At 44.2% G+C, this 20,742-nt stretch overlaps 1 protein-coding gene across 4 annotated transcripts in view; it reads left to right on the forward strand.

Moving 5' to 3' along the window:
• Positions 1 to 20,742, forward strand: part of KCNT1 (potassium sodium-activated channel subfamily T member 1) — a 290,128-nt gene that overhangs the window by 238,155 nt on the left and 31,231 nt on the right. For all 4 annotated transcript variants that reach the window (XM_038744726.1, XM_038744728.1, XM_038744727.1 and 1 more), the window contains 3 exons: positions 329 to 478; positions 836 to 1,074; positions 16,244 to 16,460. In XM_038744726.1, the coding sequence (XP_038600654.1) occupies positions 329 to 478; positions 836 to 1,074; positions 16,244 to 16,460 (606 nt within the window). The remainder of the gene's footprint in view (positions 1 to 328; positions 479 to 835; positions 1,075 to 16,243; positions 16,461 to 20,742) is intronic.

Below are 20,742 nucleotides of genomic sequence, written 5' to 3' on the forward strand. Positions count from 1 at the left end.
CTATTCTAAGTGGGAAGGAAAACAGATGTCATTCTCATTTTACAGGTGAAGAGACTGAGGCACAAAGAAGTTAAGTGATTTACTCAAGGTCACACAGCATGCGAGCAGTAGAATGGGAATTAGAACCCAGGTCCCATGACTCCCAAGACTTTGTGTTCTTTCCTTTAGGTCATGTGGCTTCCCGTGGAAGTTGGCTGTAAACTGTCCTCTGAAAATAACTTCATTTTTCCCCGACCCTCTAAACTGTTCTACACTTCCTTTGAATGATTATATGTCCTTCAAAGCCTAGCCAGCACTAATGGGCAGGTTTCTGCTATTCTGATTTCAGAGAAGGTCAGGAGTCCCCGGAGCAGTGGCAAAGGATGTATGGTCGTTGTTCAGGGAATGAAGTTTATCACATCCGGATGGGAGACAGCAAGTTCTTCATGGAGTACGAAGGGAAAAGTTTTACCTACGCGGCCTTCCACGCACACAAAAAGTGAGGAGAAGCATCCCGTTTCAATCTGAACCCCCTGGTCCAGTTAGTGGTCTAGACTTAGACTTGCAAAAGACATTTGGGAATGCAAAACACTGAGGTTTTTTAAGAAAAAATTGGAAAGGACCACATGGTGGGTGAAAGGAAACCTTTTATTCAATAACCTTCATTGTCGGAGCAAGGGTTCGAGTTGTTGGTCTCTGAAAATGGGGGTTTTGTGGTTTGCATTAACTTGCAATGAAAAGGAAAGGGACAGAAAGGAAATCATTTCTTTAGTAAGTGCTCAATAAATCCGATTGAATGAGTGAATGAATGAAAGAAAAAACAGCCTTGAGTGCTTTTTATCATGCTCTGTCCTAGATATGGCGTGTGTCTGATTGGGCTGAAACGGGAGGACAACAAAAGCATCCTGTTGAACCCGGGTCCCCGGCACATCATGGCCGCGTCAGACACCTGCTTCTACATCAACATCACCAAGGAAGAGAACTCAGCTTTCATCTTCAAGCAGGAGGAGAAGCAGAAGAAAAAGGGGTTTGCTGGCCAGGGGCTGTACGATGGGCCCTCTAGACTGCCTGTTCACAGCATCATTGCCAGTATGGGTGAGCCCTCCACCTCCCTTTCTTCTCCCCCTGCACAGTGCCACGGAGTCAGTCAGTCATTCGTATTTAGTGAGTGCTTACTGTATGCAGAGCACTGTACTAAGCACTTGGGAGAGTACAATGCAATGATAGACATGTTTCCTGCCCGCAACGAGCTTATGGCCTAGAGGGTCGGAGCAGAGGGAGGAGTAGGGACCTAGTATTCTAGGCCAATAATTGATGAACCCCAAGAGAGTCAGAGCTCTCTTGGGGAGCAGTTGTGTCCCAAGCAAGGAGAAAGAGAGAGAACCTGAATCTCAGGTATCTGCAGTTAGGTTACAGCGAAGGAGAGTGGTCCCATTTCTCTCCTTCTCCAGCAGCAGCATCCTCACTGAGTCTGACAGGGCACGTGGTAGGTGAAAGGGAGTCAGGGAAAGAAAACATTAATGAGCCACAGAATGGGAGAGTGGAGATGGTAAGCTGTCTTCTGTCTGGCAGCCATTTTAAGTTTGGGGCTCGAACACTTGTAAAAAAAATATATTATTTTTTAGTTTGAGAAATCTAACCTGATCCAGTATTTCCCATTGATTTGGTAATTCAGAATACGTGATTTCACAAAGCCCAATATTCTCCAAGGACTTCCTGGGGTTGAGCTGTAATTTATTGTCTAGATGATGAGGATTGAGAAAGATCAGCTTTCTCCTCTCCCTGTTAAGAGGAGGCAGCATTGTGACATCAGTAGTGATGGTATTTGTTAAGCATTTCATGTATTCAATTGTATTTATTGAGCGCTTACTGTGTGCAGAGCACTGTACTAAGCACTTGGAAAGTACAAGTCGGCAACATATAGAGACGGTCCATACCCAACGGGCTCAATCAGTCATATTTATTGAGCGCTTACGGTGTGCAGAGCACTGTACTAAGTGCTTGGGAAGTACAAGTTGGCAACATATAGAGACGGTCCCTACCCAACAGTGGGCTCACAGTCTAGAAGGGGGAGACAGACAACAAAACAAAACATGTAGATAGGTGTCAAAATCACTTACTATGTGCCAGGCACTGAACTAAGCACTGGAGTGTATACAAACAAATCGAGTTGGACACAGTCCCTGTCCCATGTGGGGCTCACAGAATTAATCTCTGTTTTACAGATGAGGTAACTGAGGCACAGAAAAGGGAAATGATTTGCCCAAGGTCACACAGCAGAGAAATGGCAGAGCAGGATTAGAACCCATGCCCTTCTGACTCCCAGGTTTGTGCTCTATCTACTATGCCATGCCAATGCTCAATGAAGCAGCATGGCCCAGTGGAAAAATTTACAGGCCTAGGAGTCAGAGGATCTGGGTTCTCATCCTCGCTCTGCTACATGTCTCCCACGTGACCTTGGACAAGTCACTTAACTCCTCTGGGCCTCAGTTACCCTACCTTTTAAATGGGGATTAAATTCTACTCCCACTTTGTTAGATTATGAGTCCCATGTGGAACAGGGACTGTGTCCAACCTGATTAAGTCATATCTACCCCAGCACTTAGAACAGTGCCTGGTGCGTAGTAAGCACTTAGTAAGTACCAATTTCATGATCAATGTCCTGTATTGTTTTTTTGTTCCAAATATTGCTAGGAAATTAGCTTGCCTTTGTTGAAGCTGAATACACTGCGACCAGACTAGTATTGGCCGTGACCTTCCAGTAAGGGGCTGCTTCCAGCCAACAAGACTACATATTCCCCTCCCAGCCAGTTCCTGCTTGGGAGAGACTAGTAATAGAATAGAGACATTGGATTATGAAATCCAGCAGGACTTCCTCTCTGTCCTGCAGTCTTCCAGTCAGTGGTAGTTCTTGAGCACTTTCTGTGTACAGAGCACCGTACTAAGCACTTGGGAAAGTATAGTACGATAGCGTTGTTAGAGATGACCCCGTCCACAGAGATCTTACAATCTGAAGGAGATAGATATTAAAGAAATTAGTTAGAAGAAATGGCAGCCTGTGTATAAGTGCTGTGGAGCTGAGAGCAGGGTGAATATCAAGTGCTGAGTGCATAGATGATAGTCCCTAGTTCTCTAGACGGTAAGCTCCTTGTGGGCAGGGAGCGTGTTATATTGTACCCTCCCATGTTCTTAATAATGTGCTCTGCCCAGTAAATACAGTTGATTGATGTACAGGACAGGTAGGGGAAATTAGGTTTTAGTCAGGGAATGCAAGGAGATGTGATTTTTGAGGCCTTTGCAGGTGGAAGGGGTCAGGTTTGAAAGGGGAGGGAGTTTCGGGCCTAAGGAAGGGCGTGCGCAAGGGATCAGAAGCAGGAAGAATGAGGCTGAGGGTACAGCTTGGTGTTTGAGAAGTGAAGTATGCAGATTAAGTTGTAGTAGGAGATCTGCCAGGCTTGTTAGGAGGGAAAGAGCTGCTTGAGAACCTTAAAGTCGATGGTATGGAGTGTCAGTTTGATGCAGAGATGAATGGGCAACCATTAGAGGGGTTTGAGGAGCAGGGTGATACAGACTGAATGGTATTTTAGAAAAATGCTATTGGCATCAGAGTGAAGTAAGGACAAGAGAGAAAAAAAACAGGAGACAGAGGTCAGTGAGAAGGAGGCTGATGCAGTAGTCAAGGCAGGATATGGTAAGTGTTTTGGCATGGGAACAGTTTGGATGGAAACGAAAATGTGGCTGTATTGACTTTAAGCCTTGGGTTGAGCCATGATGAGCAAGCTTGCAGACCTGAGTTTTGAATTGTTGAGGATAGTTTATCAATGCCCATTTTCAGAGCATTTCCCATTTCTTGCCAAATAAGATCGTTTTCATCCATTTTTATTGGTGGGTGACTTCACAGTCCAGAACAAAGTTCTTCGATCCATACAAATCAGATATTACACAGCAGATTTTCAGTATGACATAGTGAAGTATGAGTTGGATAACGGTTCAGTGATTGGTATTGGGATCTGTTCAACTCTCCCATAACTTGAGTGCTGACAGCATCTTTTCCAAGAATCTGCCAAAGATGGCTATTTTATCGTGCAGTGTGAGTGGGCTTAACAGTATTCCTTAAGACTCATCTTCTCCCTTCCCTACTCCCTGATCAGAATATTTCCAGCCAAATTCTCAACTGAGGTCTCCATTTAATTTAGCCCTAACCACGGAATCTGTGCAAATAGATGGCATCCCGAGTGTAATTAAGTTGTAACTGGACAAAACTGGACAAAATTAGAGAAAAGGGTAATGGTGCCAAAGTGGTGAAAGGAGGGAAGGTGTACCAATTTGATGATTGGTTACAAGCATCACATCTCCTCCAAGAGGCCTTCCCAACTACGCCCTCATTTCCCCTACTCTCTGTCCTTTCTGTGTCACCTATGCTCCTGGATCCGCATCCTTTAAGTACTTGATTTTCATCCCACCCTCAGCCCCACGGCACATATGTACATAACAGTCAATCATATTTATTGAGCACTTTCTGTGTGCAGAGTACTAAGCACTTGGGAGAGTACAATATAACAAAATAACGGACACATTCCCTGCCTACAGTGAGCTTAAAGTCTAGAAGGGGACACAGACATTAATGTAAATAGATAAATTACAGATATTTACATAAGTGCTGTGGGGCTGGGAAGAGGAATGAATAAAGGGAGGAAGCCAGGAAAGGAAAGGAAGGCTTAAGTCAGGGAAGGCTTCTTGTAGGGGATATTCCTTCAATAAGGCTTTAAAAGAAGGGAGAGTAATTTATTTTAATGTGGCTCCCCATCTAGACTGCAAGCTCCTGGTGGGCAGGGTACCTATGTACTAGCTCTGTTGTAGTCTTGCAAGCATTCAGTAAATACCGATGATTTGATTGATTAATGGTAACTAGTAAGGTGGGTGCTTCCCAGCTTTCCTGAAATGGAAAAAAACCCCACTAGGCTCATCTTTGATGCCAAGGCAATTCTATGGTGTGCTTTCATCAGCTTCAGTAGGGCTTGCTAAGATAAACACCCCATTACCATGCTGCTTTTTGCTGGTCCTGCAATTAAAAAAAAAAAACCAGTATCCTTATCTTTCTTTGATGCCAGGGCAATTGGATATTTTGCTTTCATTAGCTCCATTAGGGTTTGCTAGGATAAAAACCCCATTACCCAGCTGCTGAGATATGCGAGTGTAGCAATATCCCTTTGACTTTGATCAATGGCAGAGTGCAGGAAGCAGAAGATGTCACCTTTGGTTGAAAAGCACCGTAAATCACTAGTATTTCTAACACCTATGCAGGAAAATCTCAGAAATGCCTGGTAGAGTGGCCCAGATTCACTGTTCTCTTTCCCGAGTTCTGAAGTTCACTCAGTCATCTGAGAACTTGATCTACCCAGGCCTGAGGCAGTGTTCAGTACAGTTCCCTAACCCCAGAGTTAACAGAGGTCTAAAGCCTGAAGACAAGAAGTCCTGAGACATAGAGCACAGGCATCAAAAGCTTTCTGAGCCCCCAGAACACTTGGTGTTTTTGGAGCAATACTGAGTGAATTGTTTGTTAAAGAGATCTCTCTACAGTTCTTTGGGCGAGAACAGAGTTAAACCCAATGAAGATGGTTGATGAGTTGGTGAAAAGGGCTAAGAGATACATGCCACAGGTTCCAGAGAACCTCGATACATTTTTTAAATGTGTAATAAAAATAGCCCCCACCGATCTTTATGATAATAATAATAATGATGGTATTTATTAAGCGCTTACTATGTGCAAAGCACCGTTCTAAGCGCTGGATGTAAGCTACCAAAGGGCAAGGGCACATCAATCAATCATATTGAGCACTTACTGTATTTAGAGCACTGTGCTAAGCACTTGGGAGAGTACAACATAACAATATGAGACATATAATATGCCCACAACAAGCTTACAGTCTAGAGAAGGAGACAGAGATTCATGCAAATGTATAAACTATGGATATGTACATAACTGCTGTGGGGTTGGGCAGTATTAAAGGGAGTGGGAAAAGTGGAAATGAGGGCTTAGGGAAGACCTCTTGGAGGGGTGTGCCTTCTTTAAGGATTTGAAGGTGGGGAGGGTAATTGTCTGTCAGATATGAAAAGGGAAGGTGTTTCGGCCAGAGGTGGGATGAGCGCCAGAGTTCGGCAGTGAGATAGACAAGATTAAGGTACAGTGAGAAGATTGGCATTTAAAGAGCGATGTTTGTGGGGTGGGTTGTAGTAGGAGAGTAACAAGGTGAGGTAGGAGGGGGAAAGGTGATTGAGTGCTTTAAAACTGAGGGCAAGAAGTTTCTGTTTGATGCAGAGGTGGATGGGCAACCACTGGAGATTCTTGAGAAGTGGGGAAATGTGGACTGAACATTTTTGTGGAAAAATGTTCCGGGCTACAGAGCAAAGTATGGACTGGAATGGGAAGACAAAAGAGGCAGGGAGGTCAGCAAGGAAACTGATAGAGTAATCGAGGTGGGGTAGAATAAGTGCTTGGATTAAGGTAGTGGCAGTTTGGAAGCTGAAGGTAGGCAGCTGTTAATTTGTAAAATTATGGGTCGTTATCACCTGAGTGTCAGACAGCCACACCTGTACTGTAGTCTCTACTGGGGATTCAGACCGGGCTGCAGAAAAAGGGGGGAAGGTGAGGAAATGGCATTCCTTCTCTGCCATGGCAGTTCAAGAACAAAATGTCAGAGTCCTGGAAGGCGGATGGTAGGCAATGGTTCCAATCGTCCTCGGCGAAGAGCTCTCAGTGTCCTCCGGCAGATCTCTATCCCAGATGATGTTCACTGGTCTGCGCTTGCTGAGGCCTCTGGATGAATTTTAAGCATATCCTACCAAATGCTGTGAAAACTTTGTGTTATTGTCCCTGATGATGATGTGAAGCAGCATGACCTAATGGAAAGAGCCAGGGCCTAGGGTCAGAGGTCCTGAGTTGTAATTGCCCCTCCTCAACGTGGCTACCGTGTGACCTTGGACAAATCATTTAACTTTTCTGGGCCTCAGCTACCTCATCTGTAAAATGGGGATTAAATTCCTGGTCTCCCTCCCTCTTGGTGAGCCTTATGTGGAACTGGAAGTATGTCCAAACTCCTAATCCTTTTTTAAAAAGAATTTTTAAAAAGGTGCATTTGGCACTGTACTGAGTGCTGGGTTAGATATAAGCTAAACAGGCTGGACACAGTGTATGTGGGGCTCCCAGTCTTAATCCCCATTTTACAGATGAGGGAACTGAGGCCCAGAGAAGTTAAGTCCCTTTGCCTAAGGTGACACAGCAGACATGGTGGTGGAGCTAGTATTAGAATCCAGATTCCCAGGACCATGCTTTGTTCACTAAGCCATACTGTAGATCTTATATCTTACCCCACTATTTAGTACAGTGCTTTTGTAAGTATGTAAGAAATACCACTATTATTAGGATGAGAGTGTAGCAATTCATTGGCAATTGCATAAATTTATGATAGAACCTGGATGGAATAGTGAGCATAGAAGGGCAGCTCCCTAAATCCTTAGAATTTCTGGTTTTCTTTTTGAAGGACATTGAGCTTTGCACCTAGCAAACTTGTATTTTGTTGCATTCCCATTTGAGCCAGCAGAGGAGAAATGAAAATGTGCCCATAGAAAACCAAAAAAGTGAAATTGTTCTGAAAATATACTACAGTTATTTATATACATATATTACTGCTCAGTCGTGTGTCTACCGTGCAGTCTTCTGTATTCCAACCGCTGACAAATTCAACAGCGCATACCTTCCCTGCTGTCACCATAGCTGGGTTTTCCAGTGATTGTCACAGAGGAGCTGGTTTTGTATTTCAGGGAAGTCAACAATTGGAATTTCTTGTCAGCTGAATTTTAAGCATTTAGTTTTGGGTTGTGGGACTCCCCTCACAACCCCAAATGAAGAGCTGCTGTCTCTATTTTGATGCAATATTTGTGCCTTTCTTAACTTGATAAACAGTTTTAATCAGAAAGCTCCCTTGGGCTTCTTAGCCAAGAACATGATGTTTCGGACCTAATAAAATATTCTGGAGAGAGTAACAATAGTCTGCCGATATTATGTATACATCCTGGAATTGGGGATGCACTCAGAGGGCCCGAAAATACTGCGTTTCTTGAGGCTGCTAAGCAGCTGATGGAAGTCATTCTGTGTTCAATTGGAAAATCAATTTTTAAGTGGTATTTATTGGGCGCTTATTGTGTCCTGAGCACTATAGTAAACCTTAGGAGAGTACAATACAATAAAGTTGGTAGACAAGCATTGGAGGTTTTTGAGGAGTAGGAAGATGAGGATGGAATTTTTTTTTATAAAAATGATCTGAGCAGCAGAATGTGAAGTATGGGCTGGAGAGGGAAGAGGCTGGAGACATGGAGGTCAGTGAGGAGGTTAATTAATAGTATTTATTGAACATTTACTATGTGCAGAGCACTGTACTGAGCTCTTTGGAGAGTACAGTGCAACAGAATTAGAGGAGAGGTTCCCTACCCTTAACGAGCTTTAGGTTTTGCAGTAGTTAAGGTGGGATATGATAATCAATAAATCACTGGTATTTATTGAAGGCTTAATGTGTGTAGAGCACTGAACTACGTTGCTTGGGAAAGTACAATACAGTAGTTGGTAGATGTGATTCCTGCCCACAAGGAGCTTATATCTATAGGGGGAGACAGATATAAATACATAAATTACATCTATCAGAAATGCTTGAATCAGTTTGGTAGAAGCTTGGACTGAGAGGAAAGGGTGGCTTCAAGAGATGCTGTGGAGGTAAATACATTTGCAGTGTTCAAGATGAAGGTGGGATGAAGGCTAAGTTTGCATCACCATATGGGTTTGAATTAGACCCATCACCCTAGGATATTGGTACACAATGTGCCTGTGCATTTATTCAGGAGCATCTTCCTCGGGGATCTGAAAGACACGGCAGTGAGGGGTTGAGTTGGATGTTGGTGGATGGCAGGAAGCTGGAGACCACTGATCTCAGTTGAGGTGATCTGAAGTGGTCTGTCTTAGGTTTTAGGGAGATCTTTATCCTTCCCCCTCCTCAGAGGAGTGTGTTTTTTTTTGAGCAGATCATTGTACAGGCTCTAGAAAGCCTGAGTTGCTGCCTCAAAGTAGCAGAGCATGAGTAGACTAATCAGATGTTTATCTTGGGCACCAATAATTAATGCTCTCATAATTTTCCATTATTTCTAGTGCCAGGGTATCTGACTATGACACCCGCATTAAATTTTAAAATTTATTATACTGAAACTACAGCTGTGGTGATTATCCTCCCCACATAATGAGAGTGTCATGACAGTGCTGTGGATTTGTTTTCAGTGATGAGTGTTCCAGAGTTTCATCCAAAAACATGGATATGATCAAAGGAGAGAAAATGACTATAATTTATGAATGAATGAAACACTGGAAAAATCAAAATGGCCCAGTTCCTTCCTACTTCACACCTCACTCACCTCCTTGAGGATCAAGCCAGTAAGGTTGAAATAAACTTTTTAAAAATTATTATTGTTATTAATATTTATAATGTATTTTGTAAAGCACTTACTATGTGTTAAGTACTGTTCTAAATGCTGGGGTAGATACAGGTTGGACACAGTCCCTTCCCATGTGGGGCTCACAGTCTAAGTAGGAGGGAGATCAGGTACTGAATCCCCATTTTACAGGTTAGGAAACTGAGGCACAGAGAAATGAAGTGACTTGCCCAAGCTCACACAACAGGCAAGCGACAGAGCTGGGATTAGAACCCAGGCCTTCTGACTCCCAGCCACAGTATTCTTTCCACTAGGCCATTGTGCTCCTCAATTTTAGTCCTATAACTAACCCACCTTCAGTTGGACATGGTGGTTAGGAACAGGGATAGTACTGATATTGGGAAGCAGGATGGTTCAGTGGGAATCAAGAGTTCTGGGTTCTAATCCTGACTCCACCACTTGACTTTTGTATGACCCTGGGCAGGTCACTTAACTTTTTTGTGCCTCAGTTTCCTCATCTGTAACATGGATAATTCAAGACCTGTACTCCCTCCTTCTTAGACTGTGAGCCCCACATAGGAGAGAGACTGTGTATAACCTGCTTACCCTGTCTCTACCCCAACACTTAGTTCAGTGCTTGGCACATACTAAGTGCTTAACAAACACTACTGTTAGTATATTGGAATGCGCTGGTAATTTAAAAAAAAATACTCCATTTTAGTCAGTAGCTTCCACTGCCAAAGTAGGAGAATTGATGAATTTGAATTTCCTCCTTTTCTCCTTCCATCATGAGATAACGAGCCCCTAAATGATTGTAAGTTGAGTGGAATGACTCTGACACCTGCATCGCCCAGCCCTAATGACGATGAGAGTTCTGGAGAGGAAGGGGAGCTAGAGGGGAGCAGCTGGGCTGTTCTGCCACCATTTCAAATGTGTGTTCCTGCTAATCCCATCGGGAAGTTTACCGGATTGAGTTATAGGAAATAGAGGGGCCCAGGAAGCAAGCCTCAGTTTCCGCCAGATGTGCCTTGGCTGGTGGCACAACAATCTTGGGTAATTCACTCAGGCATCTGTGGAGATTAATTGGCGGCAAATGGAGTCCCTGAAGAGTTTTGATTTACCCAAAGTGGCAGGCCCGGCAGCAGGGAAGGGGGCAAGGGGAGGAAGTCTTTCAGCAAGGTGCGTGCTCGACTCGGGAGAAAACCCAAGGGGTGTTGAAGAATAAATAGTTTAGAAGTGAGCCATCCTTTCTGATGTATCTGGGCCATGTATTCGATCAATCAAATAATGAGCTCTTACTCTGGGCAGAGCGCTGTGCCAACCACTCGGGAGAATATGAAACAAATGGGGTCAGTAGACATGATCTCTGCCCAAAGGAGCCTACAGTGTAGGTTTCCAGGCACCCTGATTCTTGCAGGCTTCTCGTGAGTTAGGACAACCAGCTCTGGTGGAAATTGAGGCATTTAGAGTCAGACTTGGGGGTAGGGTTTGTCCAAAGCTCCTCTGTTTCATGGGCACCTGTTTTCTTGTGATTCCCTCCCAGCGTTCCTGGGCTCTCATTTTCTGCTGCCCTTGGTGATTTAGATGAAAATCAAGAAGGAAAACACCCCCGCCACAGAAACACACACACACACACATATTCTCTCTCTGTCTCTCTCTCTCCCTCTTCCTCTCTCCCTCTCTCCCTCTCTTCCTCTCCCCCTCTCCCCTCTAAATGCTCCGTGACAGCAGGGGAATCCAAGGTGATGAAGCTCCAGCTGCTGGTTTGTTTGTTGGCTCTTTCTGGGCCCACAGAACAGGCCGGCGTATCTGGGTGTTTCTGCCCATAATATTTGTCAAACACCAGAGTATTGCTGACAACAGCCTCGGGCTTTTTCCCGTGCGAAGGAAATTCAGCCGGCCCCCAGGACTTAATGCGAAGCTTTGGAGGGAAGAGCCGGACAGGCAGAGCTACTATCAGTCATTCAGGTGCTGATTATTCTCTCTGGATTTTCTGTGTCCTTTGTTGCATCTCCCCCAACTTACAGTCAGTCAGTCTTATTTATTGAACTCTGCACACAGTGTGCAGAGCACTGTACTAAGCGCTGGGGAGAGTGCAGTATAACAGACACATTCCCTGTCCACAACGAACCTACAGTCTAGAGAGGGAGACAGACATTAATATGAATAAGTAAGTTACAGATATGTACATAAATGCTTTGGGGCTGGGAGTGAGGATGAATAAAGGGAGCAAGTCAGGGTGATGCAGGAAGGAGTGTGAGAAGAGTAAAGGAAGGCTTAGTCAGGGGAAGCGTCTTCATGGTGACGTGCCTTCAGTAAGGCTTTGGAAGGGGGAGAGTAATTATCTGTCACCACGAGAAGCACCTAGGCTTAGTGGCAGAAGTACGGGATTGGGAATCAGAGGTCATGGGTTCTAATTCCGGCTCCACCACTTATCAGCTTTGTGACTTTGGGCAAGTCACTTAACTTCTCTGTGCCTGTTACCTCATCTGTAAAATGGGGATTAAGACCGTGTGCCCCATGTGGGACAACCTGATTACCATGTATCTATCCCAGCGCTCAGAACAGTGCTTGGCACATAGTAAGCGTTAACAAATACCTTCGCTATTATTATCATTTCACCACTCATCAGTGCCTCCATCAGATGGAGCAGGGAAAATTCCAGTTGATGTGTTTCTCAGAGCTTCTCATCTTCTATCAAATGTTTTATCTCTGTCCCCTATAAATGCCCCCTACACACCCCTAGGCACCACCTATCCACTTGACCCCTTACCTACTGAGCACCTTACCATGACCTCTGGCTCCCAAGCCCGAGCACTTTCCATCTATCCACGCTGCCTCAATTATATGGCTGTAAAGTTTGATTTGGATTTTTTTCCGGATGTTGATTTTTTCAAAGTTCACAAAGGTCCATAAAGAGGAAATCCCTGCTGAGGGACACTGGTCTTTTTCGCTCCTGTTAAGTCATGCTTGATTTTGGAAATATGAAGAAGCCACATTCTCTTGATGATCAAGACCCTAAAAGCTACGCTACATACATCGATACTTTCTTTTAAAAGGTATTTGTCAAGTTCTTACTATGTGCCAGGCATTGTACTAAGCACTGGGGTAGATACAAGAAAAGCAGAGAAGCAGTGTGGCCTTCTGGAAAGAGCACGGGCTTGGGGGGCAGAGGTCACGGGTTCTAATTCCAACTCCGCCACTTGTCAGCTGTGAGACTTTGGGCAAGTCACTTAACTTCTCGGTGCCTCAGTTACCTTATCTGTAAAATGGGGATTAAGACTGTGAGCCCCATGTGGGACAACCTGATTACCCTGAATCTACTCCAGTGCTTAGAACAGTGCTTGGCACATCGTAAGCGCTTAAGAAATACCATCATCATTATTATTATTACAAGCTAATTAGGTTGGACACAGCCCATGTCCCACATGGGGCTTAGAGAATTAATCGACATTTTATGGAAGAGGTAACTGAGGCACGGAGAAGTTAAGTGACTTGCCCAAGGTCACACAGCAGACAAGTGGCCAAGTCAGAATTAGAACCCAGGTCCTTCTTACTCCCAGGTCTGTGATCTGCCACTAGGATTTCCACCAACAGTGCTCTGCAGCTTGTGTGAGAATGAAGGAAGTGTACTTTTGGAAGTGATCCAGAGTAGGAGGTTGGGGATGAAAGATCAACAGGTGAACAGAGAGCTGAGTTCGGTGGAGAGGGTAGTGTTGAAGACACTTTCCTTCTAGACCTTAAACTCACCGTGGGCAGTGAATATGCCTACCAACTCTGTTGCATTGTACTCTCCCAAGGGCTTTGTACAGTGCTCTGTACTCAGTAAGTGCTCAGTAATTACCAATGATTGATTGATTGATCCCTGAGGACAAAACTGTCTAGCATCCTCCTATCACTAGTGAAGTTTCTATGGTCCAGCTGATTTGCTCTCCTGCCCTAGGAGGATCCCCTTGTTATGCTGTTCCCTTAGGTGGGTTTGCGTTCTCAAATGCTCCTTGTCAAAATGCAAGTCTCCTTGCCCAAGGAGACTTCCGATTCCAGAACTTTTCCCTGGCTGATCAGACGGCGTCCTCTGGAAAGGACAGGCTGTGTGGGGGGTTTGTCGTTTGAGAATAATTGGTCTCATGGGCTCCTGTTGAGGCAGAGATGTTTATTTGGGTTTCTGAATGGACACATCCTCAGGGCAAATGAGGTGGAGAATTGAGGTAATTTGGGAAAACATGGAAAACTTGGATTATTGAGCTGAGATGCATTTAGGAAGCCTGGAAGTGCCTGGGCGGCCGCCACAATTTTCTAGTTCCTTCTGGTTATGCAGGCCTGTCTGTCCACGAGGCTCCCTTCTGAAGCAAGAGGAATTGAATGAAGTCTCCTCAGCAGAAATTACTTAAATTGGAAAAAAATCTTTCATCTCTGGATCTGTAATGCCCCATGGTCTTCACTTAAATAAATGTACACACACTGTCCCTCCCAGGATAATATTATTATAGGGAAAGAGATTGAGAAGAGGGGCCTTAAAGCCATTTCTCTTCCATGGATCTAAATTGTAAAATCCAGAATCTAGCCTGATAGGAGCAAGGAGACACATGAAAAGAAATTAAAATGTGACTAATTGAGTAATTGTGAGACCCAAGAGTTCCGAATCAGCTCTTGTATTGGCCCCCAAAGATCATATTCTTGAAAGCTCACAGCAATAATCTGAGTTTTGGAGGACTCTGGGGTTGTTTGATGGGAACACGGTTCGAAGATTTTCTGAAAGGAAAGCCAGGATGGTCTGTTTAGCAGGACTGTTGTTCTTTTGTTCATAACCAAGACTCAGTAGTGGAAAGAGGCTGGTGAAAGTGATTTAATCCTATTTGATTTAATCAATTTTTTTTTCAGAACCTTAGAGTAACATCCATAGTTTGTCCATATGCTCCATCCTGTTTGCATATGATAGTTACATGAATCATCTTTTTAAAAAGCCAGTGAGAGCATATGGCTGCCCTCTTCAAAATTTTCCAGTGGCTCCTTATAGAAACCACAAAACTTCCTCCACTAAGCTTCAAGGCAGTCCATCTGCTGACTTCTGTTACCTGCTCTCCTCTCTCACTAAACCCCAGCTCACCCTTTCCAAACTAACTTCCTTCCTCTCTCGATTCCAGTATCACCACCACCAACCTATTGCCCGAGCCTCTCCCTGCACCTAAATTGCTCTGTACTTTTGCTGTGCTAAAACGAATCCCTCCTTCCCTCCTTTTAAGTCCTCCCAAAAAGGGGCATTCCCTGAGGAATCCCCTCAACTTTCAATCGTGCTAGTCCATTAGCCAACCTCAGTGTTTGTGGGAAGAAGCATAGCTTAGTGGAAAGCACAGGCCTTGGAGTCAGAAGACCTGGGGTTCTACTTCCATCTCTGTCATTGTCTGCTGTGTGACCTTGGACAAGTCACTTTACTTCTCTGGGTCTCAGTTTCCTTATCTATAAAATGAACATTAAACCCTATTCACTCCAACTTTGACTGTGAACCAGTGACTATGGCCGGGGCTGTGTCCAGCTTGATTCCCATGTGCTTAACAAGTATTTTTACTATTATCATTCTATTTATCTGTCTGGTTTACTACCTTCACTGGAAAGTCTTCCCACCCCCACCATCTATTTGTATCCCACATCAACAACTAATGCTGCTGATAATGAAAATGATCACTTATTTATGTTTCTGTAAGCCTTACCTAGAACAGCCTTACCTAGCCTTACTTAGAACAGTGCTTGGCACACAGTAAGTGCTTAACAAATATAGTGATAATGACAATGATAATATAAATTAATGGTTTTTGTACTCCTATGGATTTATTCCTGACTTTGGTGCTTTTCTCACTTTTGATGTTTGATCTCTTTTCTGAGTTGCTTGTTTCTCCGTATTAGACTTTAACTTCCTTAAGAGCAGGTGGCCATTATCTCCTACTTCTTCCTTTGTACTTTCCCAGAGTGTCGAGTATGATATTCTGCACGAAATAAGTAGTTAATACTGTGGGTGCTAGAACTGATTAATCCAAAAACAAGATTTAGGCTCTGGCAGCGGTACTGGGAGATTTTTGAGGGGAGTGTTGATTTGGCTGGGCTGAAATATCTGGGACAGAAGTTTTGTCAGCACCCACAGATTCCATGCTTTGATTCCTTTACCCCCCCCCCAATCCCCCGGACCTGAATTTGCACACTTAGGAATATAGGAAAAATCAGCCATACTGTGATTTTTCCATCTTGCTTAGACCTCAGCTTTTTTGCACCAGGAAGTTGGTGATTGTTCTTGGGGGGAGGTGACTGTGGGATAAAGGGAAGGGCCAAGGGAGAATGGATCTGGGCCTACTTCCCAGACTGAGCCGCTTCCTTCCTCTCCCCCTCGTCCCCCTCTCCATCCCCCCCATCTTACCTCCTTCCCTTCCCCACAGCACCTGTATATATGTATATATGTTTGTACATATTTTTTACTCTATTTTATTTGTACGTATCTATTCTATTTATTTTATTTTGTTAGTATGTTTGGTTTTGTTCTCTGTCTCCCCCTTTTAGACTGTGAGCCCACTGTTGGGTAGGGCCTGTCTCTAGATGTTGCCAATTTGTACTTCCCAAGCGCTTAGTACAGTGCTCTGCACATAGTAAGCGCTCAATAAATACAATTGATGTTGATGATGATGATGGGAGCCCCGAGGAAGGACAGAATTTGGGCTGGGGGCCCTACTTAAAGACTCCCTCACTTCCTTTGTGTCTTACGCTGTCCCCGACCACCGGGTTAGTTGGTTCTGTCCATTTTCAGGAACAGTTGCAATGGACTTGCAGAACACAGAGTGCCGCCCTGCAAACAGCAGCAAACTCACGTTGCCCACGGAAAACGGCTCGGGCAACCGAAGGCCAAGTATCGCCCCTGTCCTAGAGCTGGCTGACAGCTCCTCCCTCCTGCCCTGTGATCTCCTGAGTGATCAATCGGAAGATGAGATGATGCAGTCTGACGACGAAGGGCTCACCGTTCTGGAGTAAGTGGCCGTTGAGCAGTTCGGCAGATTTTCAGATCAATCGAGCAGGCAACACAAATGAGTGATTGATTTTTCAGTCCTTATTTATGAACCCTGCCGTCTGACCTATGGGGAAAATCTCCCTCCCTTATTAAACGGTTGCAGTTATTAACTGAGTTGTCTCTATATGTTGCCAGCTTGTACATCCCAAGCGCTTAGTACAGTGCTCTGCACACAGTAAGCGCTCAATAAATACGATTGATTGATTGATTAACGGATTAGAGAAGGAGCGTGGCTTAGTGAATAGAGCATGAGCCTGGGAGTGGACCTGGGTTCTAATCCTGGCTCCACCAAATGTCTGCTGTGGGAACTTGGGCAAGTCACTTCACTTCCCTGGACCTCAGTTGCCTCATCTGTAAAATGGGGATTGAGCGTGAGCCCCATGTGGGACAGGGACTGATTAACTTGTATCTATACCAGCCCCTAGAACAGTGCTTGGCACATAGTAAGAGCTTAGCAAGTACCATAATTATTAACGGATTGAGATCAAACTGGTCCCATATATAATTAAGCTGTGCATATTCCTAATAGGAGGAGGATTTCATGGAAATTTTTGGACCTTTTTCCCCCAGTAGAAGTTTTGAATATATTTAAGGACTGGGAAGATTAGGAGTAAATTCAAGTGCCATCCCGCCTTTGAAACCACAGGCGGTGATAGCTGTAAATGGTTCTGGTAATTGGGGAAAACACAAATGTATAAAACTTCTAGAAGATAATTGAGGCTTCCCAGAGCCTTCTTGAAACCTTTATTTAGGTGCCTGTCTATTTTGAGGAAAATAATGATTTTCATTGTAAGTGCAGCACAGTAGAATGATTAAATGGTGTCGCTGACGGTGAGTAGGTGAAAACGAGCATCCTGTGGTAAAGGATCCAGCACCGTCAATTAAGTGGTGACTGAGATGAAGTATTATTGTTCCCAACCTCACGCCTCATTCACTTGAAGTTGAGGGGAATTGTTATAGGTTATAGGAAGCAGCCTAATGGAAAGAGCATGGGCCTGGAATTCAGAGGACCTGGAGAAGCAGCGTGGCTCTGTGTAAAGAGCACAGGCTTTGGAGTCAGAAGTCATGGGTTCAAATCCCAGCTCCACCAATTGTCAGCTTTGTGATTTTGGGCAAGTCACTTCACTTCTCTGTGCCTCAGTTACCTCATCTGTAAAATGGGGATTAAGACTGTGAGCCCCCCGTGGGACAACCTGACCACCTTGTAACCTCCTCAGCACTTAGAACAGTGCTTTGCACATAGTAAGTGCTTAATAAATGCCATCATCATCATCATTATTATTATTATTCTTTTAATCCTGACTCCGCCACTTGTCTGCTATGTGACCTTGGGGATTAAATGCTTGCTTTGTTTTCATGTAGACTGTGAGCTCCATTTGGGACAGTATATGTCCAATCTGATTATGCTGCAACTACCCCAGTGCTTAGTACAGTGCTTGGCAGATAGTGTTTAACTAATACCACAATTATTATTATTATTATCTTATTAACATAAGACATGATTCACCAGGAAGACATGCCTCTCCTGAGAATGTATTTGGGTGTCAACTTGGAGGAGTGTCTACATTACTTCCCTTCCTGATTTCTGTAAGATAGAGAGGGAGGGAGATGCTTCTATTGTACTTTAAAAATTGGGGTATATCGAGTCAGTAAATCACTGGCTAGTTTGGCTTTATCAGAGAAACCAGGCCTACAAGAGGCCTCTAATTTCTCCCTGACCATTCATTTCCATGACAAGGCCTGCTGCCACTCTCACCCAGCATCGAATCCCGGTGCTTTTTTGGGTCCACTCTCTGGAAACTTTGTAGCTCCAACACGAGGGTCTCCTTCCACAGACCAGTCCTCCTTGCAGGTGGGATGCTGGGATCCTACCAGCAGTTGAGACTTTTCCACTTGGGTCCATCGCCAATGCAGGGGCCTGCTGAGTGGCTCACAGAGATGGGCAGGTGGGAAGTTCCGCAGAATAATAACAGCAGCTGTATTTATTAAGCGATTACTCTGTGCCGAGCACTGTACGCAGCACTGGGATGGGAGTAAGATAATCAGGTCGGTTAAAGTCCCTGACCCACATGGGACTCACTGTCTAAGTAATAGTCCGGGCCCCGAGGAGCCATCTGGACTAGCTCTAGATTTTTTCCTAGTGTCATGCCGGCGACTCCTTGCTGTAGCGTTTTGTGCTTTGTGTTGCGCCACCCCCTGCGTGTGATAGGATCAGGATGCTGTGGTTTCATCAGGTTTTTAGTGGTTAAAACAGGTGCCAGTTTCCTTCACTCGACAGTATATTTCAGCGTGGCCCAGAGGAAAGAGCACGGGTTTGGGAGTCAGAGGGCATGGGTTCAAATCCCGGCTCTGCCGCTTCTCAGCCGCGTGGCTCTGGGCGAGTCACTTAACTTCTCGGTGCCTCAGTTAACCTCCTCTGTAAAATGGGGTTTAAGATTGTGAGTCCCACTTGGGACCACCTTGTATCCTCCCCAGCGCTTAGAACAGTGCTTTGCACATAGTAAGCGCTTAACAAATACCAAAATTATTATTATTATTATTATTATTATTATTATTATTATTTCAGAGCAGTTTCTCTCTGAATGCCATATTGCAGGCAGGAAAAATCGTGTTTTATATATTTATACACACACACACATACATACATATATATATATATATATATATATATATATATATATATCCCTATTCATCCCCACACCTACACCAGGGGGCTAGAGAAGACTGTGACATTATTTTTCCTTTCCTAAAATCACATTTGAATAACTTAGCATCCATTATGGCATTCGGTTTCATCTTCATTATGGTGGAGCCTATTATTCCCTTTGTCTTATTGGAAAACCTACGGACGTGACAGAGCTATTTATGTGTAGGCGATGTTGGAGCGCCCTCCTGTGGCTGTAGGATTTAAACTGGCCCGTGACTAAAATTTATTTTCCAATCCAGTGAGGTGATTTGGATAAAAGGTACATCAAGTGAGGTGATTTGGATAAGGTACATCAACGCAATATTATTTTAAGGTTAGATGAAACAGGCCCTAGATGTCAGGTTTCCTACAGGCCCCATTCATTCATTCAGTTGTATTTATTGAGCGCTTACTGTGTGTAGAGCACTGTACTAAGAGCTTGGGAAATACAATACGGCCATAAAGAGATGATCCCTGCCCACAGAGAGTTCACAGTCTAGAGGGCCTGATTCATTCATTCATTCAATCGCATTTATTGAGCGCTTACTGTGTACAGAGCACTGTACTAAGCGCTTGGAGAATACAATATGGCAATAAAGAGACAATCCCTGCCCACAGAGAGTTCACAGTCTAGAGGGCCTGATTCATTCATACATTCAATCGCATTTATTGAGTGTTTACTGTGTGCAGAGCACTGTACTAAGTGCTTGGAACATAAAATACGGCAGTAAAGAGACAATCCCTGCCCACAGAGAATTCACAGTCTAGAGGGCCTGATTCATTCATTCATTCATTCATTCAATCGCATTTATTGAGCGCTTACTGTGTGCAGAGCACTGTACTAAGCGCTTGGAACATAAAATACGGCAGTAAAGAGACAATCCCTGCCCACAGAGAATTCACAGTCTAGAGGGCCTGATTCATTCATTCATTCAGTCGCATTTATTGAGCGCTTACTGTGTGCAGAGCACTGTACTAAGCGCTTGGAACATACAATACGGCAATAAAGAGATGATCCCTGCCCACAGAGAGTTCACAGTCTAGAAGGCCTGATTCATTCACTCATTCGTTCATTCATTCAATCACATTTATTGAGCGCTTACTGTGTGCAGAGCACTGTACTAAGCTCTTGGGAAATACAATACGGCAATAAAGAGACGATACCTGCCCACAGAGAGTTCCCAGTCTAGAGGGCCTGATTCATTCATTCAATCGCATTTATTGAGCGCTTACTGTGTGCAGAGCACTGTACTAAGCGCTTGGGAAGTACAAGTTGGCAACATATAGAGATGGTCCCTACCCAACAACGGGCTCACAGTCTAAGGTGATTTGATTTAAAGAAAAAAAAGAGGGGAAGCAACATAAAGGGGAGGGGAAAGAAAAGAACTAAAATAAAAAGGGCTTACGTTACTGACCTTTCCTCAGTGCCTATTGTTCAGAAGAATGATCCCGTATCATACAAATCACAGAAGGCCAAATTGGATTTTAGCTCTGGAATTTTCATTTATAATAATAATAATAATTGTGATATTTGTTAAATACTCCGTACCAACAC

The sequence above is a fragment of the Tachyglossus aculeatus genome, chromosome 4 (genome assembly GCF_015852505.1).
Source record: "Tachyglossus aculeatus isolate mTacAcu1 chromosome 4, mTacAcu1.pri, whole genome shotgun sequence".
Taxonomy (NCBI): Eukaryota; Metazoa; Chordata; class Mammalia; order Monotremata; family Tachyglossidae; genus Tachyglossus; species Tachyglossus aculeatus.